A 9,805-nucleotide genomic window follows, 5' to 3' on the forward strand; every position below is an offset into this window, starting at 1 on the left:
TTATCTATTTTCGTAAATAAAATATTTATTTTATTTATTTAAAAAAAACCATAAAAATGAAAACACTTGGACTCTAAATGAAATGGGCAAAATCCAAAACTTAGGGATATTGAAACTTATCAGTTATCACATAACTATCAAAGAATAAATAAAATCCTAAATTTTATCTGAACCCAAATAACATGGCCTAGATTAACACCTTCGGTTTTAATAAATAAAACATAGCCAGTCCAAAAACCATCAAAAAAATAAATAAGTTTTTCCAAAGATTAAAAAAATGAAGAAAAAGATTGGCACACTTGCAGAGACAATCATGCATATTGTTAGAAAGCAATAATATTTTAATTAATATACATATTGATCTGATTTGATAATATCTTAGTATAACTTGGATTAGTTCATATTGATTTTTTTATTGGATTTTATCAATACGTTTAGATTTTATTTTTCAACAAAAAATGCAAATTTTTATATATCTCAATATATAGTATAAAATTATTCTATTATATTATGCCAATTTAGTATTATGTCTATAATTTTTCACTTATTTTCAGCTAGAATTTTAATATATACTTTTATTCATCAAATCACCATACTTATTTTGGACAATAGTTTTTCTCAGTTGTGGTGTGTATTATTTTAGAATTATAAGTTTTATTTTGCTGTAAGAAGTTTCTCATCCCCAAATATTACAATTTTCATTATGTTGAGGAACTCTTAGGCAGCAAAACATTGAGGAAACTGAGTTAAATAAATAAAAGCAAAAGTTCTATATCTATATGTGCATGGGTTCGTTCCTCACTCAAGCGACAAATGCAATGCACAAACATGTCTTTTCTTTTTTCTCTCAAATTAATTAATGCTTGAAATTTAAAAAAAAAAAAAGCTTATTTCAACTGGCTCCAAAATACACCATGCATAATGCAGCAACCATATCATCAATTTGTTCAGGAAATTAGTTCTTTCAGGTCATTTTAGAATTCAGAGTTTATCGTTTATCATGTGTATGTGGAATTAGGACATAATATAATAATAATGTCTCTAGCTAGAGGGAGGCGGGTCAAGTTTTCAAACTTATTAAAACTAGCACAAATTTTCCATCCATTTTATCCATATTAGTGATTGAGCAGCCAATGGCAGGCCTTTGCACTTTTCTAACAATTTTTCTACCAATTTTTTCTAAAGCCAAACGATTTCGGGATTCAGTAGGAAAGAATGCATGATTTGCAAACACCAACCAACATTGTTCAGCATCCAACAAACTCAAGTTGTGAGCTGGAATAGTTTTCACCATAGAAGCAACAGTATCAATGCGGGTTGTTACAAGAATCTTTCCTCCCTGACTTCCATATTGAAAGGCGTTTAGAAAAGTTTTCCAATCATCATAATGATTACTCCACATGTCATCCAGAACAACCAGAAAACTCTTCCCTGTTAGCACATTCCTCAAATGTTGAACAGAATTTAAGCCATTCATTTCACAAGACTTAGAAGTTACCTCCTCTATTACCATCTTTGTCACCTTAAGAACATTGAATTCTTCCCCAACACACACCCATGCTTTAACATTAAACTTCTGCTGCACTCTATCATCATTGTAAACCAATTGAGCCAAAGTAGTCTTTCCAATCCCACCCATGCCAACAAGTCTACAATGTCTTCCTTGTCTTTGTCCCTACCATATACATCAGACACCTTAACTAGAGACGTTGACGGAGTTCTCCATGACATGTTTTCCATCGGCATCTCTTTCAGGCCAAGAGTATCTTTTTGATTCACAATTGACTCTAGTCTACCAATGACATCTTCCATACTGGCAACCATCTCTCTATCTTTCATATTGAGAAAGCGAGATAGGAAGTTACCTGGATCCTTGTGAGTTGCAGCTTTGGTGGTGATTTCATCAAGGAAATCATCAGCCTCATAAAGAGCATCTTTGAGATCATCCAGCCAAACCTTCACCGGCCCTTCTTTGATTTGTCTCCGCTCAGCATCATTCAGCAGGGCTTCAGCACCACGCAGAGTGGTCTTCAACCTTCCAAGCAGCTTCTGGTCAATCTTCTTTCCTCGGATCCAGTTGACAATCGCAGGATCAGACATCTGGCCAAGGAAGTAAGAAAGGTAAGGGAAGCGATTTGTAGTAGTATGCACTCAAACTCAGAATTCTCTCACAAACACAAAGGGTAAGGAAGTGGTAGCAGTAGCAGTAGCATTAAAGTATTATTATAGTGAAAGTGTGATGCATGCTGGCATTATTAATAGTTTAATACTATACAAGTCTAATGCGTTCTCTACATAATCTTTTTTAGCAGTTACAAATGGTGTATCTTCACATCCATCCTTGCATTGGCGGCTTTACAACTACTAATAACATTCTCTAATTAAATGTGTCCATGCCAAATGACCCATGAAGATTACTTGCTAACTCTCCCAATTAATGTGCACTGACCCCATTTTCTTAAGGCTTTTGCTAGATGCTCTCACTCGCATCCTAACACTCGCACTAAACACATTTTGATTTCTAACGTATTCTACAGACTAAATGTCTCTAAGAAAAAGCTCTCCTGCCCCAAACTTTCTTTCTGCTGAATTATATTGACATGTTACCAAGATGCTGCTTCTTGTTTTATTCCTACAAAAGAATCCAACATGTTTGCTTCAATGATTGAGTAGATATTTCCAAACTTATTTCACACAATTTATTTTCATTAATTTTTATCTAATGTATTTTTGTAATGAGACTTATATTTTATTTTTAAATTGAATCCAGAATTTATTCAAGTATATATGCCTCTACTTCATAGTGAGAAATCCATTTTTCAAAAGCTTCTGATAAGCCAAACAATATAGCTAAAGGCTAAAGCTTCAACTATTTAGAGCATGTTTGGGTTGTTTGTCCACTATAAATATAGGTTAGGATACTCAACTTCATTAGTTATTGTCAATTTTTGCTTGACAATAAGGTTTGATTATCTCCAATTTTTTGGTGGAACCACCAAGGTGTCCTTCTACTTCTTACGAAGGAAATCTTGTTCCAGTATTAGAGATTGAAACCCAATCAACCTTATTGCAGCTAGGGAATGAAATGAAATCTGCACCCAAAGCATATGATTTGATTTTCAATTTAATTTTTGCACTACAACAATTAGAAAAAGAGAAAACCGAATTGAATTGTACATTTATTGAATGAAAATGAATTATAATTATAATTTTACGTCAATAAATTAATAACACTAATTCTTAAACACCAACCTGCAGCACTATATTGTAAGACATAGAAAATAGAAGAGTGATGCACATTTGAATTATTAAAAGGTGATTTTATAAAATAATTGCATGATTTGCGAAAAACATATGCAGATGACAGTTATAACAATATTGTAAATGAAAATTATAATAGAGAAGATGAACAACACAATATATCCTGATTCAATCCCAAAGTGGGATCTATATCTAGTCTCCACCACAACAAATGGTAGAATTTTTTACTATAAACAAATTCAAGTTACAAATACCAATTCAAGCCAATACAAAAAAACAAATTTCTCAAACGGCACTATAGCTTATTCTAGATATTCTCACATCCTACCTCTCTTGCCTTTTTCATAACAGAAATTGATTCTCACTTTCTAAGCTCTCTCTTTCGTATAAACAGAATAACTCATATCAGCTCTCCTAAAATAGAATGAAACGATGAAGGCATAAAAACTCTTAAGAAAAAAAAAAAGATAATTATTCAGTGTATATAAAAATATAAAACTAAGTTTGTTCTTCCTTTTTTTCTTTGAAAAGTTTGTAAGCTTTCTGCCTATTTTTGACATGTTGCTCCAACTGTATCCATATCATTGAAGGTAATCATGTTGCATTTTGATTGGTCTATCTGTCCTTGCAAAATTATGTTTTTCATCATCCATTTCTCTTTTGATTTTGTAAGAGGATGATGTCTTCCATGAATTCTGCTTTTGAATTGATGCAGAGACTGCACCTCATCTGATTTGTTTGGGATTCATTGTTCCTCCATCATTCTTGCCCAGATTTCTTTGGTCTCCTAATTAGGCTTAATCCAAGTTTGCTCCGATTCGTCTCTTGCTACGCCAAAACAAACACATTAGAACAACTCATACAATTTTGGCTTAGTGCATAGTCATCACAAGGTTAATTAATTTCTTAATTCAACAGAAGTTAATACTAAGATAGTAAACAGCATACCAAACCAACGAGGGCAACGAGCAAGCAAGCAAGCAAGAGCAACACCAAGAAATGTAATGAAAGGCCTTAGATTTGGGTGAGTCAAGGGGTGGTGCAAAAGTAGCTGACAGAAATAACAATAAAAAGAAGAATAACCGTTAATGAGAAAGGCAAAAGTTGAAGGGGAAGATTTCATCATTCTCAAGGGTTTATCCTTGAATTAACAAAATTATAACCTTCTAATAAACATTCTATGTTGTATGTAGTTTATATATAGCATTATGGCCAAAATCCCCTAACAATAATAGCCACATAAAACTATTCAAAACTTACTCAAAAGTCAAAAGACATGCCTCAGAATTCATTTGTTCCTTTAGTTGAGGACTACTGTTTTGAGATCACCATACCAGCCACTCAACCTTGCTTTCAACATTATTTACTCCAACTAACCAAGTTTTACCATGCTCTCAGGTAGGTTAAAAATAAAAAATAAAAAATAAAAAATCAACTAAGAATTTTGTGGAAAATTGGAAAAAGACACAAGATAAATTTAATGCTTGTGCTTACTTGTTTATGATCCCATTAAGATAGGCTGTACCGTGGGCATGATGGTTGTCTTTTACATACTTCAACGTAGCAAAAGCAAAACCCTTATTCACAATGGTTATAAAAAGGTGCATGAGAAGGTATATTGTACAAGAAAATAGTCACGAGAGTAATGCAGTGCAGGATTATACCACTCTAAGAGTGGTCCACTCCAGCTTGAAGTTGCTGCCTGAGACAACAAAGTTCAACTATATACATAGCTCCTTGTCCATGTACTCAACCAACAAAGAATTAGTACATAGAAACTTTTAAGATCATCTGCATTAAGAAAATTGAAATGAATAACTCAATTATTCTACAAGATCTTTATTTAAGCATGCCCAAAGATTTCCTATGTTTGTTTAATGCAGATTTGAAAATATGAGACTTTGAATAGTATAGAATGATAAGAGCATTTTTAATGTTAAGATTGTACTTTAATGGCAATTAATTCTCCAGGAATCCTTCAACAGAATAAAGCAAATGTTACTTTAAATCCAAATAGATACTCATCCTTACAAGATTGGAGGCGCAGCACCCAAATGCAATAAATTGACAAGTCCCAGAAGAATCAATATATGTTCCTATACATGAAGAAAGAAAGAAGAAATAATTAAAAAAAGGGTAAACGGTTAAATGGGGAGGGAGGGGGGGGGGATTCCAAAATTGAGATTGTATCCTAAAAAAAGTTAACAGTTTGGTGATACTATATGTTGGGGAAAGTAGGCATTGACTAGATTGGTGATTAAGAGTGTTAAAAGAGAGGATTGGGTTTTGTATTTACCTCAAAAAATAGTAGGATAAATTTTTGAAATAAAAGTAAGATTATGTAGGAGAGAATGATTATGATATTGGAGAAGATGAAGTCAAGCTGCTTTGGGATAGAGATAGCAAAGAGTTACCTGTTTTAAGATGTTGAGTCATTGTCAATCAGATTCCCATTAACTTTAATGTAGGGAATGTGGGAAATGGATGGCCAAATGTGGGGGTTCTTCCTCTCAATGTCTTCACCCAACAACCCACATTCACTGATTCTGAGTTCCCTTAAAGAGGCAGGCAGCCTTGTTATGTTCACCAGCTTAGGGCATTCTTCAATCCATAATTCTCGGAGGGACTGTGAGTGTGACACCTCCAGAGATGTCAAATTTTCACATCTTTCTATTCTCAGAAACAAGAGATTTGGGAACACTGGCAATGCGAAGAATGTAAGTGAATCGCAGCTGTTGTATATGTATAAGCTCTCTAGCGAGTGATGTTGTTGGTATTGCATTGGGAATTCTACATTCTTGCAATTATATATGCGCAAATCTTGCAACAAAGGGGGCAAAGAATCCCCTGGAAATGAGATAGCTGATGAGCACTCTGAGATCTGTAGCTGTATGAGAGAGGTTGGTTGGGTGTGGGTCATGGCCTCAAACAGAGAATCCACAAGCTGCTTTCCTTCTATTCTTAGTAGTTGCAGTGAAAGTGGTAGGTCTCGCATTCTTGCTTCCTGTTTGCCTAATATTTCCATTAGGAATATTGTGGGAGCTCTTGGCAGATAACAACCAAGCTCCTCGCATCCTCTAATGTAGAGTGATTTCAAAGACGGAAGGAAAGTGGGCAAATCTCCTCTTAACTTAGGACAGTTCCATATTGAAAGTTTCTCAATTTGAGGAAATGGTGCATCATCATCATCATCACATTCATATGACTCCCATTCCTCCCAGCAACTCAGAGAAAAAAATTGCAGAGATTTAAGGGATCGGAAGGGTGTCTCCTGATGCTGATGAGTTCCATCACCCTTATAGAATGACCCACCAATCTTCTTCACCTTGTTGAAATCTGTAATGACTAGCCTCTCCAGAGAGGGTAACTGTCCAAGTGAAGGAAGCACCAAACAATTCCTGCATCCACTCAGATACAACTCAGTCATGTTGTGGTACGAAGACTGCCCTAACCAATCCGGAAACATGGTACCTCTGTAACCGCACATGTATAGCTTCTTCAAGTCCTTGTGAGGATGTAATTTGTCAAGTACATCTTTCTCACTTTGGGAATCACAAACCTCACTTTCTTCAAATGATGACCAGGTCAAATCTATATCATTCAGGTGTATTTTTTCATCCATCCTTGCATTCGATGCTTCACCGCTATTCTTAACATTCTCTAGATTCTTAAGACAAAATGACCCATGAAGATGTGTTAGTTCTCCCAGTTCTCCGATCCCATTCTCTTCATGTTTGCCCGCAATATAGTAACTTAAAATTTGCAAATCTTTTAATTTGCTCATCTTTTTTGGCATCTCTTCTAAATCAGTGCCCTCAATATCAAGATGACGCAGATTCACAAGATTTTGCATGTTGGAGGGAAGCTTTTTAAGTTTTTCACACTCTGCCAACTTCAATGTTTGTAAATTATACAAGTTACTCATGGACTCGGGCAATGTCACGATAAGTGTACCAGAGAGATTCAAATAACGCAAGTGGATCAATTCACCAATTGAATCAGGCAATATATCAATTTCAAATGATTGAAATGGCAAAACACGTAAGCGCTTCAACTGTGCTAGTAAGCAACAAGGATCAATTCCCTCTTTGTGTTCACCGTAGAACTTTTTCTTGATTTGATACAGGGTCCTCAAATGACTTAAACTCTCACACGCTTCCAACATCTTCAGGACTGAATAATTGTCGTTGACATCATATGACAAATGACGAGTTTTAGTATCATGTTGGGCCACTTTCTCGTGTTCAGAGATTCTAACAAAGAACTTTTCACCACAAAATGTCGCTAGATCATGCATGAGATCGTGCATCACAAATGAATCTTTATAACCATTCTTTGAAGGTTGAAAGAATGATCGTGCAGCTAAATCATTGAAGTATCTATAACCAACTTCTTCTAAAATGCTTCCACTCTTTGGTTGTTGCAAAAGATCTTCGGCCATCCATAATAACACTAATTCATCTTTGTCAAATTCGTAATTCTTAGGATACAAAGAACAATAAACAAAGCAACGTTTTAAATAGGAGGGGAGGTAGTGATAACTAATTCTTAATGCAGGAAGAATCCTACACTCGTCTTCAGAAAACTCCCAAATCTCACTCATCAAAACATCTTTCCAATCCCTTATGTTATCCTTGGTTCTCAGCAAGCCCCCAAGAGATTGAGCAGCCAAAGGCAGTCCTTTGCACTTTTCAACAATTTTTCTGCCAACTTTTTCTAAAGCCAAACGATCTCGTGATTCAGAAGCGGAAAATGCATGATTTGCAAACACCAACCAACATTGTTCATCATTCAACAAACTCAAATTGTGAGCTGGAATAGTTTTCACCATAGAAGCAACAGCATCAATGCGGGTTGTTACAAGAATCTTTCCTCCCTGACTTCCACATTGGAAGGGAATTAGAAAAGTTTTCCAATCATCATAATGATTGGTCCACATGTCATCCAGAACAACCAAAAACTTCTTCCCTGTTACCTCAGTCCTCAAACGTTGTTGAACTGAATCTAAATCATTCATGTTGCAAGAAGCAGAAGTAGCTTTCTCCACTACAGTCTTTGTCACCTTAAGAACATCAAATACTTCACCAACACAAACCCATGCTTTAACATTAAACTTTTGCTGCACTTGCTCATCATTGTAAACCAATTGAGCCAGAGTTGTTTTTCCTATACCGCCCATACCCACAATGGGGATGACAGGTGATTTAGCATGAGGAGTATCATCTAACAGCAATTTGATTATCTTCTCTTTGTCTTTGTCCCGACCAAATATGTCAGAACTTACAACGAGAGATGTGGATGGAGTTCTCCATGACGACATGTCCACCTTGGCGCACTCTTTCAGACGATGATGATTTTTCTTTGCTACAACAGACTCTAGTGTACCAACTATTTTTTCCATGTCACCAGTATCTTCGATATATGAATCAACAAGACGAGACCAGGAAGAAGAGTTACCTGGATCCCTTTGAGTGGCTGGGATGGCAGCTTTAGTGGAGATCTCATCGACCAAGTCATCAGCAAAATAGAGAGCATCTTGGAGATCAAGAAGCCACTTTTTGACTCTCTTGTTAGTGAACTGCTTCTGCTCAGCATCATCAAGCACAGGTCCAACCTCATACAGACGTTTCTCCAACCTCCCAAGCAACTCGAGGGCAGAGACGTTTCCATTGAGGACGGAGTCATCTTCAAGTATTGAAGACAACTTGTCTAAAACAGCATCAACAAGGAAGCGAGATAGGCTCCACCATCAAGTTTTGCAGCCATGATTGGATCTCAAGTGCAACGGATGAAATCACAACAAAAAAAGAAAGGTAAAGGACGAGGGAAGAAGGGTTCACAGTTTGCAATGTACTCTCTGGGTTTTCTCAAACAGGAGTTAAGGATGAATGATGAGCTTTATGGTCTTGGGAGTTGGGACAAAATCACGTGGTGGAATAATGCTGGCTTTTACGGAATTACCCATCGGTGAAATTTTTCACCTTTTCATGTTATTCTCAAAAATATTATTTCAACATACAATTTGTTCCCACAAATCTTCTTTATTATTATTGGAAAAAGAAATAAAAATTGTAACACATTACGAAATAAATACTCTTAATTTTTTTTTTGGTATTTGAAGGCCCAAATATTAGTGAAGTCTCTTATATTTGACTTGTAGGAAGAAAAGAGTGTGTTAGGACTAAAGGCCGAAACCGGTGGAGATAAATGATAAAGAAATGATTTTTTTTTTTTGTAAAATAAATACAATAAATGTTTAAATTACAAATTTCGCCTAGTGCATGCAGCCGGCAAATCCTTAAATGAAATTTAATACTGAGATAGATTAGTTTTTGACTTTGTGAGTTGGAAGATCCTGTGAAAAAAAAAGAAGATAATTTTGAAAGTTTTTACTGATTTTCGTAATATGTTTTATCTCGTTTACTTTATAAAAGGAGATAAGTATAGACGTATCTCATTTCCAATGTAAACGAGATAAGGTACAAATCCAGGTCTACGTATCACGTGTGCACATGTTTTACATGGGGAACGAACTTCACATATC

At 35.5% G+C, this 9,805-nt stretch overlaps 2 protein-coding genes across 18 annotated transcripts; both read right to left on the reverse strand.

The window, feature by feature from the left end:
• Window positions 1-1,060: 1,060 nt before the first annotated feature.
• LOC112730656 (putative disease resistance RPP13-like protein 1) lies at window positions 1,061-2,100 on the reverse strand. Its single transcript, XM_025780723.1, has 2 exons — window positions 1,780-2,100; window positions 1,061-1,675 (listed from the first exon to the last, which is right to left on the reverse strand). The coding sequence occupies exons 1-2, from the start codon at window positions 2,098-2,100 to the stop codon at window positions 1,061-1,063; spliced, it is 936 nt and encodes a 311-aa protein (XP_025636508.1).
• A 1,320-nt stretch (window positions 2,101-3,420) lies between these two features.
• Window positions 3,421-9,180, reverse strand: LOC112730657 (putative disease resistance RPP13-like protein 1). Of its 17 annotated transcripts, none has more exons than XM_072209922.1 (7): window positions 5,676-9,169; window positions 5,293-5,357; window positions 4,926-5,052; window positions 4,756-4,814; window positions 4,542-4,633; window positions 4,210-4,312; window positions 3,421-4,085 (listed from the first exon to the last, which is right to left on the reverse strand). In XM_072209922.1, exon 1 carries the CDS (start codon window positions 8,660-8,662, stop codon window positions 5,681-5,683), a length of 2,982 nt encoding a protein of 993 aa, XP_072066023.1. In that variant the 5' UTR covers window positions 8,663-9,169; the 3' UTR covers window positions 3,421-4,085; window positions 4,210-4,312; window positions 4,542-4,633; window positions 4,756-4,814; window positions 4,926-5,052; window positions 5,293-5,357; window positions 5,676-5,680. The 17 variants fall into 17 exon arrangements, with proteins under 17 accessions (XP_072066023.1, XP_072066021.1, XP_072066013.1 ...); XM_072209920.1 differs by having other exon boundaries at window positions 4,522-4,633; XM_072209912.1 differs by having other exon boundaries at window positions 3,421-4,089; window positions 4,522-4,633.
• Window positions 9,181-9,805: the final 625 nt, after the last annotated feature.

This window comes from Arachis hypogaea, chromosome 12, assembly GCF_003086295.3.
Source record: "Arachis hypogaea cultivar Tifrunner chromosome 12, arahy.Tifrunner.gnm2.J5K5, whole genome shotgun sequence".
In the NCBI taxonomy this organism is placed as follows: domain Eukaryota; kingdom Viridiplantae; phylum Streptophyta; class Magnoliopsida; order Fabales; family Fabaceae; genus Arachis; species Arachis hypogaea.

Bases quoted from the DNA above. Each gene is read 5' to 3' on its own strand.
- LOC112730656 (XM_025780723.1), bottom strand. From the start codon at position 2,100: ATGTCTGATCCTGCGATTGTCAACTGGATCCGAGGAAAGAAGATTGAC. The intron at 1,676-1,779 runs GTGAATCAAAAA...TGTATATGGTAG, and splicing joins TTGGTAGACTAGAGTCAATT to GGACAAAGACAAGGAAGACA.
- LOC112730657 (XM_072209918.1), bottom strand. From the start codon at position 8,662: ATGGAAAAAATAGTTGGTACACTAGAGTCTGTTGTAGCAAAGAAAAAT.